The 20,002-nt window shown below is 38.9% G+C and overlaps 1 protein-coding gene across 24 annotated transcripts in view; it reads left to right on the top strand.

Moving 5' to 3' along the window:
• The window catches only part of MANBA (mannosidase beta), a 72,240-nt gene that overhangs the window by 15,649 nt on the left and 36,589 nt on the right, over window positions 1-20,002 (top strand). For all 24 annotated transcript variants that reach the window (XM_046940856.1, XM_040699900.2, XM_040699899.2 and 21 more), the window contains exons 2-7: window positions 6,974-7,068; window positions 7,565-7,670; window positions 9,597-9,767; window positions 12,919-13,042; window positions 15,457-15,632; window positions 18,609-18,719. In XM_046940856.1, coding sequence (XP_046796812.1) covers window positions 7,001-7,068; window positions 7,565-7,670; window positions 9,597-9,767; window positions 12,919-13,042; window positions 15,457-15,632; window positions 18,609-18,719 — 756 coding nt within the window. In that variant the 5' untranslated portion in view covers window positions 6,974-7,000. The remainder of the gene's footprint in view (window positions 1-6,973; window positions 7,069-7,564; window positions 7,671-9,596; window positions 9,768-12,918; window positions 13,043-15,456; window positions 15,633-18,608; window positions 18,720-20,002) is intronic.

Below are 20,002 nucleotides of genomic sequence, written 5' to 3'. Positions count from 1 at the left end.
AGATACCAGCTTAGTCAGCCTGCTGGCCCAGTCAGCTGCAGGACGTGTCTTGCTAATAGGTGGCTGGGCACTGGGCTAATTAAATCAATGACTGTTGCTTGTTGCCACTCACAACATGTTTATGCACGTACAAGTATGAACTTGCTTGGGGCACGTGCTGATATGCCTGGCTGGGAATCTGCTGTGTGCTGGAAGCTGTGGCAAGTAGAATGAGTGGGCCCACATAGCTCAGCAGTGTGTTTGCTTGGCTGCCAGGCTGGGCATGGCTGCAGTTCTGGTACCTCAGAAGGTGTTCTGTTGTTTTTCCTTACTGACATGTGCAGGCAACCTAAAATCAGTTCAAATCCAAAGCTATCCAGCATGGCAAAGTCTGATTTACAGGAAGCACTTGCACAAACAATTCCACCTAATAACTAACTTCTTAAAAATTGCGTTTTGTTTAAATGACACCAGAGAGCATACGAAAACATGGGAGCAACCTTAGCAGATTTCAGAAGCTGCCACTAGTGGTGTGAAATGTAGTCAGTCCCTGCCTCCATAGATGTTGTGCTCTGAAGAGCAGCAAACCTGCTCCGCTTGGAGGGAGTTGGTGAGGTCATTCTTTGTGGCAGCTCCTGCCTTCATTTTGCAAAGTACAGCTCAGCTGCTTGTCCTGAGGTTTCTTCGCTGGGGTGAAAATGTTTATAGCCAAATATTTTAAATGCAGGTGCCTAAAATCATACCCTTATATTTGTATTTATACAAGAGTATGTGTACAGCCTGGATTTTAGAGGCTCTGTTTCATCAATGATTATTATGTCTGGAAATCAGACTGGTTTGGGGTTGTGTCAGATTTAGAATTAGGAGTTTTATTGTAATGGCCTAAATACAAAGGCTTTAGTCATATGTATCTTCTTCCTCTTGCTCTCTGCTGCGAAGGACTTTAATTCATCCTACAGAAAATGTCAGCAGGCCAGCAATCCCAAAGCTTTCTACCTGTAATCAAAGTGAAGATTGGTCCGAAAAGCTGTACCAGCAAACAGCAGAGCTGGTGGGAATTGAGTTGTTCTGGATAGTAAGACCCATATGTTCAGGGACCCAGTGAAACCTTTTTGCTGTTTTCCTGTGTGATTTGCAAATGGCAAATAGGGCTGTGACCTTTGCCTCTTTATCTGTGTGAATTTTCCGTGGCTTAGCACTCACACTGGAATTAAATGGCTCTTGAGAGGGTCTGTTCCAGCAGCATAACTTAGTGAGTACCCCAAAAGGAGGGGACGGGGGGCAGCAAGAGTAAGCTGCTGAATTCTAAGCCTACAGATGGGGTTTAGATTACAAGAATAGGCTGCAAGCAACTTATTTGTCACTGTGTGGTTCATTTGAAACTTAGGTTGATGCACAGAGTGTTTTTTCCAGTCATGCTCTAGCTGCTTTCATGTACTTAGCTTTACTTTAATCTGCCATGCAGGCTATACATTAGAATAGAAAGAAATCTCCGTACACTGAAGGCTTGTTACTTACCTCTCTGGATCCTCTTAGAATTCCTTCTAGAGATGTTGCTACTCTTTGACTTATAAAATATACATTGGATGAACCCATCTTCTTGAATGCACCAAATATACATCTTAGAAAAATGCTCATGGGGAGGATGCTTCTGCCTTTCCTACTAAAGTCTTGTTTTCCTTGTATTCAAGCAGCACGCTTCAAGTGCTGAATTAACTGCAATGAAAGCTCTAAGGAGAGGACATGGCACCAGGATATTTGTTTGGCTATTTGGTTTTTAATGAAATTTCATTATTTATGCCATTATTATGGCATATATGGCAATATATAGCCATTATTACAGTTTATGTGTGAAATTAAAAAAAAAACTGGGACAAATGCACATAAACAGAGGGTAACGGTCTGTTGAATAAAGTCATTGCAAAGCTTGAACCTAAGTGCAGACAATTTACAAACCTGCAGCAAATCTATTCCTAACCCTGTATCTCTGGGAAAAGATTTGTAGAAGCCATCTCATCTGAAGATGTAGTTTTTAACTACACTGCCAGCCATGTGTTTTCTATCAGGCAGCATTCCGGTAAGCACAATCTATAAGGAGCTAAACTGTGCATTAAATCTTTGCACCAGAAACAGCAGTCTAGCATGTACTGTCCAAGTACTGCATGATGCCATACTGTAGCTGGATTTTCTCGTCTGCCAGCCATTTCCATTCATACTGAAAGGGTGTTTTGTCTTATTAGCCATTGCTTTGATTTGTAAAAGAACTGCTGTGTGTGTGTGTGTGTGTGTGGGTGGGTGGGTGGGTGGGTGGGTGGGAGGTGGGGGCAGGGGGGTGTAACAGTGATGCTAACACAGGGGCTGGGTATCACTGTAGTTTCTGCCCTCTTGTACAATGAAGACATGCACTTGACACTGGGCTACAACAGCCTTGGTTCTGCTTGGGTATCAAAATATACAAGAAGCTTACATATCTCAAGTGATAGTTCTGTAGTTCTGTAAAGCAGTGCATATTTTTGTAGCTTATGCATTTGTATGAAGTACCTTGTTTTGTGTTTACTGGCACCTTTTCATAGCTCATATTTTTCGGTGCAAGTCAGATAACAATTGTGTTGGTTACCATATGGTTCTAGCAGGTTAAATGGCAGTCATCAGTGAAGTAGTTCATTAATATAAACAGATCATTTTCTGTTGAAATATTTGTGTTCTGTTGAATTGTATTAACATATGTGAAAGCATCCAAAAGCCTTGGTGAAGCTTAGGATGAGTATTAAAGGGCAGTCAAGTTTCAATAGCTGTTCTCTTTTGGACACTTACAAAGTTAGAGTAGATAAAAGTTATAGCAGCCTTTTAAATACAGCAGAGCGTTCAGAGAATATTAAGCAATGAGTATTAGCATCTTGTCAATTATCCTAATATTAGTCTTCCAGATGTACTCTGCCACAGTATTTGGCTCCAGTGTTCAGCTGTAAAACATCTTGACCATAAGATGACATTCAGTTAACTGCTTTGTTGGAGCAAGGATTGAAAATGGATCACTTCTGGGTGAGCTTCCAAAACCCAATGTTCCAAGAATCTGATCCATTCATCTCTGCTGCTAGGTTCTGCTTCGCTTCAAACTGTAAATCAGTGGAACTGGGCTTGCCGCAATCTCTATAGCTTGTGAAATGGAAAAGTGCATGGATAGAGGTAAATGTTGTAACTGTTTCACTTTGAGTTTGAAGTTGGCAACAGCAAAATATTAATAGTGTAAATAGTGAAGCATTTCTTGAAGGTTTCATTTCGGTAGTCTGTGACTTCAGCTGGGTTTTCTGAATGATGCACATTCTGAAGTGTCACCAGAGGAGTATGCAAGTCAGTTTTGAATTAGATAATAACAAAAGCAGGCAAAAGGAGAAGAATCTGGTTTTTGTTCTCCTTATTCCATTTCCCTTTCTTACAAGCTGATCTGCCTGATACAGCTGATGGATATGGCTTTCAGGTGTTTTGCCATGCTCCCTCAATCCCTGGCTGCACAGGGCCCTGGAGCTGGGTCTGTGGGGCCACTGCATGCCTGGCACTGCTTGCTTGGGCTCTGAGCTTCACTTAAGGTGTGTTCATGTCTCATCCATCTCCTGCTAAACAAGAGAGGTGCGTAGCTCCTATGAGTGTAGCTTTTGACTGTCCTCTTAAAATCATTACAAGGAGGTGCTGACACAAAATGCTTGGCAGTTTTGTACTGTTGATCCCTTTAATATCCTGCTACCTAAACCAGAGATGGCTTCCATTTAATGCTCTTTAGCAGGGCTTCATCCTGGCAGGCCGTTTGCTTCTTGCTTACAGCACTGAAACTCGGAGCAGAGAGCAATCAGGCAGGGAGCTTGAGTAGTTCCGATTTTTCCCCAAAATTGCAGGGAGCAGGAAAATGAAAGAATGTCGTGTTACAGTGGCACTAAAAATAGCTGTAACTGACTCCACCCCATTATGGCTTGCTTCTAAAAACATGTTGAGCTAATGAATGAATGCAGAGTATATTACATTCATGTGCAGTCTGTTTTGTAGCATCCTTCAGGTTCTCCCAGTGATTCTTATGTCTTTTTTTTTTTTAATCCAGCTTTCTTAAAGAAACCTTTAATTTTGATACGAGCTGATTTAATGTGGGATTTCAGATAAATCCCAACAGTTTGACTTCTGTAGATACATCTTCCAGCACTTGAAACCAGTTGCATTTAGTAATGAAACCATCCATAATCTCATGAGTTATTGGAGAAGTCATTTCCCTTTCTTACAGGAGTTTGCTGTGGTCGTGCATTTTCTCTGAAGCTTTAGAATTGCCTGGAAAGCACTACTTGAACATCAGAACATGGCTGAATCTACAAGCAATATTTGTCTTGCTTTAAAATGACTAGTTAGTATTAGCTTTAGGTGGCTTTTCTGTGTGATATGTTGGCTGTTTTTCTAGTTGTAAAGCAATGGTATCAGTAAGTTTTAGGTAAAGGCATACAGAGCTATAACCTTCCCATTTGAAAAGGTGGATGTCACAGGCCTGAGGGAAAATGGTATGAGTCAGGAGGGTGTTCATTAGCACCTTGTATGACATGCATTTTGGCAGTCAGCACTTCAAGTCTGAAGACTTCAGACTGATACAGAATAAATTTTCTTCCGGAAAAGGACCTGTAGAACTCTGGAGTGGATTTGAACAAGCAGTTCTGTTTGTACACTTCTGTAGGAGTCCATCTGATGGTGTCTTTTCTGCCACTGATGAAACATTCCTACATTTCTCTCAGCTGCTAGGCGGTTTTGTTCTCCAAATGTCAGGTCTTTCAGGTCTTTCTTTTCTAACATCTCTGACATCCGTGCTTTTGTAGCTCTATTTATTTGTTTGTTTGTTTATTTATTTATTAAATGCAAGGTCTTGGTCTTTAATCGAGGCACTGAAGTTGCTTGGCCCCTAACCAAACAGTGTTTGGCTTTATGTTCTGCTGTTGGTAGTGCCTTTCCAACTTGTCTCTCATGTCTTTTTTTAAATATTTCACATATACAAATGGCAATGATTGAAATTTAACACCTGCATTTTCCAAAACTTAGCCTAAGATAAAATATATATAATGTTAAAACAAGTCAAATGTTAAAAATGAGTATTTTTAAGGACACGGCATTCATTTTTATATCTGTTACATTTGCAGGTTGCCTTTGGTTCTCTGAATGTAGTAACCTTACCAGAGTTTCTTTTATTAGTCTGAACTTTGCACTGTAATATGCAGCCAATATTAAAGCCTGAGATGTATTTGCAAAACATTTTACATATCAAAATGATGGTATGGATATCTTAAAATTCTAATTTTTTCTGGTAAGCTCATGATGACGTAGGTTTTGGAGAATACAAGGTATTATACCAAAACAAAGGTCGAATATATACCTTATAACAATACCTTTCCTTTGTGACTCTTATTCCCTTCATGGTAAGAAATTTGGTTGATGGAACACAGCAGGGAGGCAAGGCTGCCACTTTTCCTCTGTATGGGCTCAAGGAGTGATGTTCATATTGCTGTGGGACTCGAGGAGAGATTATGCTGCTGAGGAGAGTCACTTAAATGCCCAAGTTTTGCTCTGTTGTTTAAATAGGTTTGTATCTACATTACAGAGCACGACTCTATTAGTTGCAAAACGAACATGACATATACAACATTTATCAGAAGGATTGAAATCTAGAAGGCTCTCTCTTCATAGCTGGGTTTGAATTATGGAGTCCAGAGGAGATTGGTGGTTGTTTTGGAAAAGCAGTTGGGCTGTATGGCTGCAGAAGAGGACTGAGCTGAGCTGTCAGTCAGTGACGTAGGTACCTACACTGTGAGCAGCCTGATGTGGATGTAACAGTGCCTTTCTGCTGCTCTGTATGAGGTGCGATGTGTGGGTTGTCAGCTCTGTGTAATTGATTCCTTCAGCCTAGGTGAGGAACGCTGTGACCCACCGCAAGGTAATAACACAGCATGAAGCCAAAGAGGGCAAGCACATAGCTTACACCAGCTGTGCCTTTATTGCTACTCAGTAGCGTGGCTGAAGGATAAAGTACACCTATGGTATATATGCAGCATTATTCTCAAAGAAAAAAGTAGCAATTTAATTTTATACACCAAACCCAACTCTGTCCTTCCTGTTGTCTGTCTGTCTCTCTTTCTCTCTTTCTCTCTTTCTCTCTTTCTCTCTTTCTCTCTTTCTCTCTTTCTCTCTTTCTCTCTTTCTCTCTTTCTCTCTTTCTCTCTTTCTCTCTTTCTCTCTTTCCTTTTTTTTCTTTCCTTTTTTTTCTTTCCTTTTTTTTCTTTCCTTTTTTTTCTTTCCTTTTTTTCTTTCCTTTTTTTCTTTCCTTTTTTTCTTTCCTTTTTTTCTTTCCTTTTTTTCTTTCCTTTTTTCTTTCCTTTTTTCTTTCCTTTTTTTCTTTCCTTTTTTTCTTTCTTTTCTTTTTTTCTTTTCTTTTTTTCCTTTTCTCCCTCCTTCCTAACAGAACAATTTCATTTGGGCTTTAGACTGGTTGTTGACACAAAGCAGCTATAGTATTTGCTATTATTTTAAACTGTAGAGATTTGTTCACAGCTGTCTGTAGATGCCTAGGGTGCTGTTTCTTTGCTTCCTTAAAATCCTGTTAGTCTTACTTTTTTATATCATTATAGGGATAATTATGTTTCTGTTCCTCTCATTAAGTCACAAGCTGACTTGATTTTTTTTTTTAAATTTCATCCCTGGTATTTCTTAAATAAAGACAAATTCTGCACTCTATTTTCAGTATAAATGATTATAGCAAATAGGATTTGACCTATATAGTTACAGCCAAATGTTACCAAAGCTTTGCTTTTAATTCTTATCTCAAGGGTAAAAATGAATATTAGAACTAAAATAGGTGGATTTAGCATTTGCAGACTGCCTGAGAAGTGCTCTTCTAATAGATATTATGATGCATTTCGTGTAGTAATGCTATCACTAAATAAATCTCGTACTTTCCTTTTTGTTGATCTGTTTTTAGGATCCATACAATAGATTTAATGATGTGATGTACAGGTGGATCTCACTGGATAACTGGACTTACAGCAGGACATTCAAAACTCCTTTTGATGTCAGGTACGCAATAAGGATGTGTCTAAAATAGTTTTGTGACGTCTTTCATGCAGAATTGCTGCTTAATCCGTCAGCTCAAAATCTGCTTAATACTTTTGTATCTAATGAAACAAATTATGCAATATGTACAGCTGCAAAGCTGTTGCCAAAGGGCAATGCAGGGGTTGCTTTTTCCCATTTTTATGTTCATTGTTAAAAATTACTTACAAAGTGCAGACTGTGGAATAATAATACTTAAGCTAATTGGAAGCTAGCCAATCTGGTGTTTCATGGGTATGCAAACTTGCAGTGTTGCAGGCTTTTGAGCCACTTCAGCTGTCATCTTCATTTGATTATTTGGAGATATAATGTAGCCACACTAAGTCAAACGTTTTTGGATGTGGTTGATACAGCTGTTGCTAATAATAACTGAGACATACATCTTTACAGTATCTGTTTACTGACTGTTGTTAAGTGTAGGTATTCTAACAGTGTTGTATGTGTATGTTGACTTCTGTAGAAAGTGGCAGAAAGTGAATTTGGTTTTTGAGGGAGTAGATACAGTAGCGCACATCCTGCTCAACAATGTCACTCTTGGGAGAACAAACAACATGTTCAACAGATATGTAAGTAATGCATTTAGTTCTGAAAGTGCCTCATTCTTCATTTAAAGCCGTTCTGTGTTGAACACCTTCAATGCTTTTAAGTATGCATGAAACTATGTGCTTGGAGCCATAAAGTGTTGACCTGAGGACTGCATATATAATCAGATAACTGTTGGAAAGAGAAGCGTGCTTGCCTTTTCAGTTGCAGCATGATCAGATCTAGAGGTAACTATGTCTTGTTCAAAACAGGTGGACCCACACAAGAGGATTGGTTTAGCTAATAATGCAAATCTTGCTTCTTGGATTCTGTCACAGCTCTAAGAAAACTTAAGCTTAAATCTGTTTTATTAGCTGTAAATCTGCTTACTAATTGCTATTAGAACGGATCACATTTGAATACTGAAATGAAAATACACATGGCACAAAACTTTTATAAGTGTTTCCATTACTTTCCATTGTACGGAGTTTTTGATATTTAGTATTGGGCTTTTGATGATGTTGCTACATCTTCCAGCTCAGCCCATAAGGCCATGAGGGTATTTGTCATAGAATGATCTGGAGAGTGGCAAAAACATTCAAACTAATTTTATAGCTTTAAAGTGTAAAAGGGTTCTGAGTACTAGTGTAAGTTGATCCTCATTTGATCCTTGCCTTTCTCTTGAACGAATTAAAAAAAAAAAAAAGTTAGTGGAGTCATTTAGTTGAAATGGAAATCTGGTGTCTTCTTATCTCTGCATTTACCATTCTGGCAGGTTTTATTGCAGGTACTGAACTGAGACATGAGAGCTAGATTCTGCCACCTGAGTCTTTGTGACCTGGGACAAATCACTCGGCTTCTCTGTGACTTAGTGTTGCCATCTGTGAAATGAGAGTTTTTGTAGGGTTCTGAAGAAATCATGTAATATTTGGAGAGTATTTAAAGGACTACTGGTAGCAGGCTCTGTAGAATTGGGATATGATATTGGTTTGCTCTTATTTCTGCAACTTCATTCTGTATCAGATTGTTACAGTTCATGTAATGGCCTTCAGTGTATAACCAGAGTTAAGTGTATCAGATTGAGTCTGGGATGGCTGTGACCCAGATTTCCGCTTTGTTCACCTTGTTGCATGTGATAATTATGTCTGCAGGAAGGTCTCTGTGAAGGCTCTGTGTGGGTACAGTGCTGTATGCTACAAAAGTGAAGTGAGTGATGCTAGCTGGGCTGCTCACAAGTGGAAGAAATCACCGCTGACAATCACTAAGATTTACTTTGTCACAGATAAACACTATTTAGAATAAATGAGTGTTAGTTGTTAGAAACATATTGTCTTGACAGCACAGGACAATTCTGAAACTGAATGTTTCCCCCTCTATTCAGCCACACTGAAGAGGCTTTTGTGAGCCAATGAGGAAGCCCCCAAATTCTTTGTGAGGTGCTAACAGGGGATGAGTGTCTGTAAGTTTTATGGATGGGAGGGGAGGTGGTGTGAAATACGGGTTTGCAGCATTCATGCAAAAGTCAGCTCAGTGGTTTGTGTTAGAGAAGTTGGCAGCACAGTGTGAGTTGGAGGGAATCCTATATAGAACAGCTTTCTGACTTGGAACAAAGTGCCTTTCTAAAAAAATGCAGGTGAGTTCTGAGTGAGGCAGGAGGGGAGAGATTCTCTAGCCATCTTCATTCTTCAAGCAGTTTGGTGTGCAGCCATACTGCTGCAGCCTGCAGTGAGGACTCAGCATGGGCAAAGTGGTTTGTCCAGAAGGATCTTGTATCTAGAATTCTACTGTGCATTTTGTTTTTTCAATAAGGATTATCCTTTCTTCTCTTCAAAACTAGAGCCTGTTGAAGCTGTAGTTCAAATGCTTTTGAATAGTATGTGTATGGTATTAAAACCCCAATGTGACAGTGATTATAAGTCTCATAAATAATGTCAGCACTGTAATGATTTTGCTTTCTTCTCTTAACCTAGAGCTTTGATATTACCAGCATGATCAAGGAGGTCAATTTTATTCAAGTCCGTTTCATGTCGGCCATTTCATATGCTGCAGAGCAGAGCAGATGTCACAAAGCATACAGCGTCCCCCCGGCATGCCCTCCACCTGTGCAGAAAGGCGAGTGCCATGCTAATTTCATCAGAAAGGTAGGTAAAGTACTGTCTGTCTTTGGCTTCAGGCATGAGGAGAGGAATGTGCTATGTGCTGTCCTTACAGATGTATTCTGAAACCTTCAATGTCATTTTATTAGTGGGATATATTTTTCATTGTAATTCCTTTCTGCTGCATCCCCAAGAAACCTGTAACCACGCATGTAGGTAATACAGGAGACACGTGAGGGCCGGTCTAACCACACCTACTTGGTAAGAATTTTTAAAAGGCTTTTTTTTTTAATCAAGGAGGCAGCAAGGAGACTGGCTGCTAAGAGAACAGAGTAGCACTGAAAAATGTGTTATCATTACATTTTGATCCACTGGGTGGGTTTAGCAAGGTATACTGACACTATTTCCTGTTACAAATAGCAGTTTATATAGCCAAGGCTGTAAAAATTGCAGCCAAGCAGCTTTATGAGTGTTTGCTATTTGCTCGTGTTCTGTACTATTTATACTGGGCAGCTCTGTCCTGAGAAGTGTTATCTAACAGAGGACCTGTTCCCATCTTATTACTGTGTGACTTTTAGGTAGGTATTCAGTGAAACCAACAATAATATACAAAGAATGAAACTCAGAAACTCTGACTTCATTACTGTTCTCTGGGTAAACTATAATTTGTGTAGCATCTCATTTATTCGTGACAGCTTTGCAGAAGCCAGGGAGAGACGGTGGCTGGGTGAACTTATGTAGGTCACTCCAAAAATAATGCCACCTATTTATTTCTGTGGAAACTACAACACATACAAAGAGCACAAAAACACTATTTAATAGAGCAAACTCTCAGCCACAAGTACTCTTTTTCAACCACCATAAGCTATGCATTTTTGCCAGCGATGAACAAAATCTTGCATGCCATGCTCGTAAGAATCTGCATGACCACCTGGACTGTAGCTTGTCTTTCACTTCACTGTCATCACTGCTAAAAGGCAACACCGACTGCCTCACTATGCTCACATCCATTGTTTGGTCTCCATAAATGTTCAGCAAATGTCAATGAATGTCTTTTCTGCGTGGAGGAATTCGGTCACACATTTCTGCTTTGTATGCACTTCCATGTCAACCACCATGTTATCAGCCTGCCCCTTAGCTGCCGTCTGTCACACAGCAACAAAATGTAACAGAATATCAATGGAAAAGTTCAACTGCTACTGCCATACCACCACCATTTCCTTCTGACATTGTGGGCCAGTGCAATAAAATAGGATGCATTACTTTTGGAGCAGCCCTTGTACGTTGGAACTGCTTTTATTTCTATATTGCATATTTGTCTCCTCTTAAATGCCTTTCGTTTTAAGGAATTTTAAACTTTTTTGAACAAGGTCTTGTAGAAGCCTCTCAAAAAGCAAGGAGAATCCTGTTAATCTAAACATGGGTGTAATTTGCTTTACATTTATTAATGGAAAAGTGAATTTCATGTTGTCCTCGGAACATACATCAGTATTAAGATGTTGTCCATATCACTACTTGTTGCTGCTTTTATTTTTATTGTGTTTTAGAAGGTTGGTTCATTTAGAAAGTTGATCCATGCTGTCTCCACTGTGTTTCTTAGAAATCAATTCAGGGAAGAGCTTGAAAAGAAGAATGCACTTGAGCAGCTGTAGTCTTATTTATAGAGCAAAAATGGCCAGGAATGATTTTGTACTTTACTGAATTATACTTCAAAATTTGTACAAAAGTACCTTCATTCGTTTTCTCAGAAGAGTTGCTTGACTGTACCTGGAAACTGCTCCAGACATTTCCAGAAACATTTTTAGTTCCAAGTATGTGGTAAAAGCAGTAATGATGTCACATTTAAAAGTAAAGAAACACACTAGAACATAGCTAAATGAAGCTGGCTGCTTATCATCTTGTAGTAATGGAGAGCTGAATGCATGTTCGAGGTTCAGCATTAAGTGCAGTAAATGTGTCTAACTCTTTACACCAATTTGTGGTGAAACAAGTCTCTCTCTAGTAAACGTTCTTTAGTGATATGAATGTATCGTTCTTACGACATTATATCTGATAGTCTCTGCAATACTATTAGTGAAACCTGACCATCCGTCAGTGATTCATTTGCTTATCTTTCGTAAAGGGAAAATTGCTTTCAATCTGATTTGTTTTCTAAGAATGCATTGTCCCTGTTTTCACACTTGAAATCGGTGCAGTGCTCGCTTCCTGGAAGGCTGTTTTGCAACTTGATAGGCAGGCAGACTGACTCCAGCGATGCAGGGGATAGGCCAGACTTGTGCGGTGTGGTTTGCCAAAATTAGTATGCCTCAGCTGTAAGATATTAGTCTCTAAATAGAACTATAGGTCACCCTACGAGACTTTAAGGAGATCTATTGTATTTGCTTTGAGGGCTGGGGCTGTGTGAAGCTTGGAGGACAGCTGAATAGATGTCTGTAAGGGGTTTGTTAAGTAGAGCTCTCACTGCGTTTGAAAAACAGCTAAATGGAAAGCAGCACTTCTGTGCCCGGCAAGCATTCTATAATTCAGATGGTTATTCTCTTAGAATCAAAACTAAGATATTCCTCGACCATATTTTTGTTTCCTTTGTTTTTGTATGAAAGAACCATAAAAAGGGGGGAAAAAGTGAACAGAACTGAACTGCACAAATACATCAGACATGTACGTCTCTTTCCTTGAACTAATCTATGGTGTTACTACGAAAAATAGAGGTTAAAATATTTTAGATATGCCCCTGATATTTAATTATTCTCTTCCAGAGCTTCTCTTGGTAATGATTCATTTTCTGCTTACTTTGTCTTTTAGTTATGAAATTAAATACTGACCTTACAAACTAAGATAATTCAGAGCAGAACTGAAAGTAACTTTCTGGCTTCCTTTTTTTTTCCATCTTAACATTGTATTTTATTTTTAGATGTTGGGATAAGTGATTTACTCTTTTACTAATACTAAATTTTAATATATGTGGATGTTTAATACAAAGTTGTATTTTTATTAATACAGGTAGTAGCAACAGAGTTCTGTTCAAGGAGTCAGAGGAAAGATAATGTAGGCTATTCTGAATTGAAGGAAACTGGAAAAATTCTTTCACTGCATGATAATATTTCATTTCTAGATAGCAAATACTTTTTATTTCTGGTTCAGCATCCGTTTCTGTGTGAAAAATAGGCAATTATAATGTAATCATTTTGTATTCCAGGAGCAGTGTTCATTTAGTTGGGACTGGGGCCCTTCTTTTCCCACTCAAGGAATCTGGAAAGATGTGAGGATTGAGGCCTATAACCTTTATCATTTGATTTACTTTTCTTTAACTCCTTTCTTTGGTAAGTCACATTACGACCTTTTATTATTTTTTCACCTCTGGGATACAAACCATTTTACTGTTGAGCTAAATTAACTGTTCATTTAGAAAGAGGTTCTATAGTTTTGTTGTCTCTTTGTAGTGCTTACCACAGCACACACTCTTAGGTCTTGAACCAGTACTTAGTATAAACAGTAGTGCTTAAATTTTAGAATTCAGATTTTTTTGTGCTTGAAGATCACAGAATAACTTAAGAAATACTATATAGCGTAACTGAGGTTGCCCCTGTTCACCTGTTTGAGAAAAATTCTTTTTTGTTGGCATGTATTCTTACTGGGACTCCCAGTAAATGACTCTAACTTCTATCACACTTCCATTTTAAACGAAAACAAAGCTGCTATGGGAATTTAGTTCAGTGTTGGGAGAGCAAATGCAGAGCGAGCAGAGTTTCAGGAGCACTGAATTTTCAGGACACAATGTGAAGCTTGAGGCAGAAGAGCAGCGTTGTTATGCCATGGTAATTTGTTAAGGCTGCAATTTGAAAGGACAGCCTTCTGCATTCTTGCTATCTAACTTACCCAACCGGTTTCTTCCCTGGACATGCTCTTTGATTTTCCTCTCCTTTGTCTTGAAGATTATTGCAGCTGAGCAAAGTAGTTAATTTTCTGTCAAAACTTTCTGTAAAAGGTAATGTAGCCCGCTGTAGACCACCTGCACATTTTCACTGCCTGTTGAGCCCGGTCTTCAGTGGAGTAAAAGCTAGCACGTGAGTCCTCTGCACTGGGTTGAATTTCAGCCTTTGGGAACAGGGTTTTTGTGTAGGAATAAAAGAGGAAGACGTCACTCCCTGAATGCATTTAAAGCTTCCCGAAATAGCTGCAGATCTTAGTTAGAATTAACGTGACTGGAATTTCCATGGAAAGCCCCAGCACAGGCTCTGTGCTCTCTAGAACTTAGTTACAGTAAAAATCTTTTCTGGTCCCTCCCACATTCCCACAACTCCACCTTCTGGTTGGCAGTGATACTCTCTGAATAGCTTAGAGAGAGCAAACCTCTTATCATTCAACAGAGTATTTTGGAACCGGAGCCACAGCATATTAGTATTTGTACATAATAACATTTGAAAAATAAAGAATAAATGAACAACTTGAATTGAAACTGGCTATGTGCTCACATTGTTCAACAGATCTGGTGTCATTGCCTTTTGACCACTGATTCTGTAAGAAGATTCATTGTTCTTGATTTCTGTGCCTAGACTCCACGTTTCAGGCAGTAAATGGAATTCCTTTATTCTCTTGGATGGATGGGAAAATGCTAACTACCAACTCTAACTGTACCAAATGTAACTACCAACCCTTCTGATAGTCTGTGTGGGTTTATGTTTTAAACCCTTCAACATTTCTGAAAATTCATCTTCCCCGGGTAATGCTGGGTGTAGTACAAACTTGCAAACCCATTCAGTACTCGTGGTTCTAAAAAATACAGCAAGGCTGAATGTAATCGTTTGGTTTTGTAGGAAGCTCTCTTGTTTTCCCTGGAAGGAGAGATAGAATATGTATGTGAAAAGAGAAAGTAGGTGATGAGCAGCTTATGTATACCAAATGTGTCTCAGTTTTAGTTTTCCTTGTTTTCTGCTTTATAGACATTCATCTGTTATATATGAATATAGGAGTAGCCAGGATGTGCCTGTACATAGATAATATAATTGCTCAGATAAGTGAGAAATTCAAACATTAGACTTGAGTAACCTTGACCCTAGCTTGTCTTATTTGATAAAGTGTTCTGTAAAGGAAATGGCTCTCTCAGGTAGCAGTGGGGAGAGGTCCTGGGCAAGGCACTGACTTATTTCCTCCACCATACTTTAAGTGCAGAAGGGATGTAATGATAGAGCCCATCAAGTCTAGACACAATGGGCCCAATTCACTCTCAGCATAACTCCATTCATTTTGTTTAGTGACTCTGGGATGAATTGGGCTCATTTTCTGTTAATACTGGTTTTGTTTCATAGACAAAAGTGATTGTACTGCCTGTGATTACGATCTTTCCCAAAGAGTACCATGTTCATATGAATGCTGACTAAAAGCAAATATAATGTCTGTGGGAGTTGGTAGAAAAAAGAAACATTTTCCTAATGATAAAGTGGTTGGTGTAATATTCTCTCACTTCTTTACAAAGCTCTGAAAAAGCCCTGGATAGTTTTGGAATGAAAAGCATTATAAAATATAAATCACATTATGTAGTTCTATTCAAAGTCAGAAAATCTAACATCAAATGCACTAAGTAAGATTAACTTTGTAGGTCTGGTTCGAACACAGCCTGAAAATTGTTAAATTTAATCCAAGCTATTTAAATTGTTTCTTTGATGAGAGATCATGTTAACTAATAGGTACATAAACTCAATTCTTGTATTCCCATTTCTTCTTTCCCTTTACTAAGTGAGGAGAGCTCAGCAGTGGAGTCTTGAAATTGAGTCCATCTTTAATGTAGTTGGCTCTAAGCCAATTGCAGGTCTTGCAACTGTGAACATTCCCAAACTGCAAACACAGCAAACATACAGTGTGAAGCTGCAACCTGGTGAAGGCAGTATTGTGCTGCTTGTAAACATCAGCAAGGTAAGGAGCTGTGCATGGGAGCTCTAGCCAAATGCAAACTGTACTGTTTCACTTGGTTTTCAATGGGTCTTTCTGCTTCCATATCAGTTTCTCCTTCTTTCTTTGCTCCTGACTTTGACAAGTTCTGTAGCCCTTGCAGGATAGGAAAAAAAATTCTTTCCCTTGCTAAAAGTTGATATATATATATTTTAAATCTGCATAGCACAATGTCAAAAAAGATGATGAAGCCTTTCCCTTATTACAGAACAAAACAAAAAAATCATGTCTTCATGGCCATGGTTAAAAAAAGCTACTTAGGTAGATAAATTTTGTATACCATCTTTCACTTCACTCTTCTGACAGTAGGTATCTTGTCTTTCATGCCACTGTTTATCTGGTTGATTGGGACTGAAATATAATGCAAAAGAAAGAGAGGAAACATTCCACAAACCTCTCAGTAAATACCCTTTCATGTAAATAAAAGCAAGAGAACCATGTGAAGAACTTGACTGGCAGTACTGTTGGTGGAAGTTTTGTGTAGTAATTCCTTATATTGGCTTTTAGTCCTTTGGGGGTAGGTAAGGCCTAGAAGGAATTTTGGAGGTTAGAGGAAGCTCTAATGAAGAGAGAACTCAACTGTTTGATATACACCCTAGAGATAGAAGACAAAAGAATGGGTTCACCTTCAGAAAGTGTTAGGAAACAATCCAGTGGCAGGCTTAAATCACCTCACCAGCATTATTTCCCTTCATGAATTTGTAAGCTTTTTAGAAACTGCGTTGAGTTTTGTTACATAGATGTAATTAAGAAGAGATGTCTAGGCTTGAATGCTGGTTAAGAAAATCAGAGTTACCTGTTCCTGCTGAAAAATAGGTATTTTGAATTAGGCAATGAGCCTAGTGGGGTAAAAAGAAGTATGAAGTTGGTCTTGGCTTCCTGCTTGGAAAGCAGGGGGCCCTGGTCAAGCTGACAGTGGCAGGCTCAGGCTAGCAGGCAGGTTGGGAGCCTGACAGGCACAGTACCAGCTGCCTTTGACTGTGCTGTCCCTTGGAGACAAGCAAGAGCTGTTGTCTTCTTTTCTGCCATAGGGCACAGCCAAATCTGTGGGCAAGCAGGCTGGGGCTTCAGATAGCCCTGGCAGTTAGTAACATCTTAATGTCTGTGATAACCTTTGGATGTTATACTGGCCTTTACAAAAAATTTTCTCTTTTGCTGTGTAACTGCATTTGTTTCCCCAGCTTGAATGTGTTACGTGCATATTCCTGAGTTATCTTGTCAGTTGTTTCAGTGGAGAAAAGGCATGTTAAAGATGAGCAGGACATTTGTGCTTCAGTATGCATGTTCAGTGATTTGTCTGATGATATGCTTTGCTTTATTTAGATGTGAAAGCAGAAAAGCATGTAAACATATGATTTTTGTTACTTTTGTCATCAGGTGTGCAAGTTGTGTAATTACAAATACCTAGATTAATTTTAAGCAATCATTAGTCTCTGCTTAGCTTTTCTAGGGATTGCATTGAGGAGGCACAACAATGTGAAGCTTCAAAAATGATTTATTTAGTCACCCCACCCCCAACTTCAGAAGAAATCTGTTAGTGGGGTATAACTGCGAGCTTGTGAGGAAGCACTTCCTTCAGAGCAGAGACAACAGTGTGTTGTTATTCTTTGTACACAGAAGGCTTTGCTGCATGAACTCACAGCAGCTGATTTTCCAAGAAGCCCTGCAATGTGTTCTAACATATTGACAAGCATAAAGGAGCACTTGCTCTGTACATCAGTCTTGTGAGGTGCATGTTGAATAGTGAGACCTCACCAGAAATTTGTTTCTAGTAGAAAGTTTATTGCAGATTATGTTGCAAAGTCAGTAGATGCTTGAGTGTTGCATATAAGCTGAGATGCTTATCCAGAAATCACCACACAAAGTGCTGTGTTGCTAACATGACAGCATTTTGCTTATCAGCTAATGGTGAGCATGGGGATGACATCATTAGTGGCCAGTGAAACACTCCAGCTGTTCTAGGTGGCTGCAAATGCTCCCTTGCTGTTGGGGCACACGATGATTTTGTGCTGCCATCTGTATCCATGCACTTCAGCACAAGCAGTTATGATAGCTCCAGATCAGGGGAGCTGAAATGTTTCTAAATACATTAATTATTGTGTCCAAGTGTGGCTACAGCAGAACATATTGTTGGGCTTCTCTCTGGTCTCCCTTTACACGGAAAGATTGAGGCACTCCTTCCATGACTATTCAGTGCTGATCTCTGCATTGTTTGATTGCATGCGTTATTGCTTTCTTTCCACAATTTTTGTGTTGTGGAAACATTTGCTGGCAAATGTTGGCAATAGGACCGAGCAGCACAAGTAGGCTACTGGAATGAAAAGGCATGTAAGCGTAGGAAATTATTTATATAATTATTATTCTCTATGGCTAGAAAAATGAGAAAATTAAATCTTAAGGGTAGTTCTTTTATGTTTGTGAAAATCTTGGAGTACCATTGAAACTATTAGGAAGCACAGGGAAAAAGCAGAAAGCAGTGAAATGAGTGAATGAAACCTCTTATTTGAAAGTCTGCCCACATACTACCAAGGTCATAACTGAAAAATGTCAGCTCTGTAAATCTGATTTTGCATATGATAGGTAAACAGGTCAACTAGATGAGGGGTATGATAGAGGCTAATGAGCAGTGTCTGCTCCTGAGACTCAGATATTTGAGTTTCGGTCTATCAGCCTACCTCTCTGTCTAGACATGCACGTGCATGCATATACATGGTGATGGCCAGTTGTGGACTCAAAGTGAGGCAATAGCTGAGAAACAAATGAAAGAGAACACACTTCGAAAACTTTTCACCTCAGTGCCCCAGCTGGAGCAATCCCACTTACCTTGGCTCAGCTGAGGCATATAAACTCATCAGGCCTCTCAAAGGCAGCTGATCCCCCAGGTGCATGTTATGTCTTTATTCATAGAAACATTCTGGCTTTTTCTCTTGCATGTTCAAGAACTCTACAGTAGAAGCTTGGTGGCCAAATGGGCATGGAAAACAAATTGGATACAATGTGACAACAACTTTCATCATGGAAGGAGGATACCAGATTGAGAAAATTTCAAAGGTGAGCCCTTCAGTTCGTTTTATAGCTGCCATTGCACTGTTAGAACATCTGCTCTACATATCATGTATCTAAAGCTCTGAAGTGTTTTGCTGGATTATAATATGCATGTGAAAGCATTGATGAGAAACAAGAGTTTTTTAATGTCAAAATGTATGCTTACCTGTTTTGTGGTAGCTTTAGCCTTTATAGATGTCTTTACTTTCATTCAGACTAGAAGATGGCTCACAGTTAGTTGGAAACATCAGAAGGGAAAAGATGTTTAATCTTTCTAACTTTAAAAAAAAAAAAAAAGTACTTTTAAACTTGATCAGTCGTGGTGATGTTTTTGTATCATGTACTAAAGAGCTCATTTGCATTTCTATAAACTGAATGTCAGGGAAGGTTTATTTATTACAGAAATTTTTCTTGCTAATTCAAGTTTTTTTCAAAAAATTGTGGGATTGGTGTATCCTTAAGAAGCCAACATACTTTCATTTGTTAGAATGTGACGGAAGGCTCACAGGTTCTAGAAGAGGTAACATCTTAAAACTGACCACAAAAGTAATATTCAGAGAGAGGATATTTGCTTAAGGGTTTCTGCAACATACTGGCGGTATAATTATCTGATGGTTGTTACTAATAAGCCCAGAAGAGATAACTTCCCACTATCCTTTGGAAAAACAAACAAACAAAAAAATAGCTACAAGTAAGGCTGTGAGACCCTTAAGCCATCAACATGCGGAAGCAACCACATAAACGTATGCATTAGGTGATTCTGAGGTATATTACTTCACTGAAATCTAATCTGGTCACCAGGCATCTAAAACTGCTATTCCCTGTAATGTTGGTTCACATAGGAAACCTTACGAAAAACAGGAGCTTCTGGAGTCCTGGTCTTTATTGGGCTAGTAGTAAGTTTGATCATGAAGTCCTAGGAATAGTTCTTTGCTATTATTGGTGATACATTTTGAAAAAAATCATACTAAATAAACACAGCGTATTGTGCTTGGGAAAATAAGCAGGAAATGTGTCTAAAAGCCTGTATTTACAAACAAATAAACACATTATTACTGTGTAAAAGCTACACGTTTCCTCATAGGGGGATTAATTGTTTCAGTTGGGGTAATTCCATCAGGATATTTCATAGAGCCCTATGGCATACAGCCACAGGCATTTCATGGTCTACAAAAGATACTTATAAGCCTTTTTTCTTTTCTCAAAGGGAAAGGCAGAAAAGAACAAATGCACCACATTGCTGACATTATAAATTAACCACATATGAAGACTTTATAGATTCATAGTGC

This window comes from Gallus gallus, chromosome 4 (genome assembly GCF_016699485.2).
Source record: "Gallus gallus isolate bGalGal1 chromosome 4, bGalGal1.mat.broiler.GRCg7b, whole genome shotgun sequence".
Lineage (NCBI taxonomy): Eukaryota > Metazoa > Chordata > Aves > Galliformes > Phasianidae > Gallus > Gallus gallus.
Note: the sequence above shows the minus strand (reverse complement) of the source record. Positions and strands in the feature narration are given on the sequence as shown.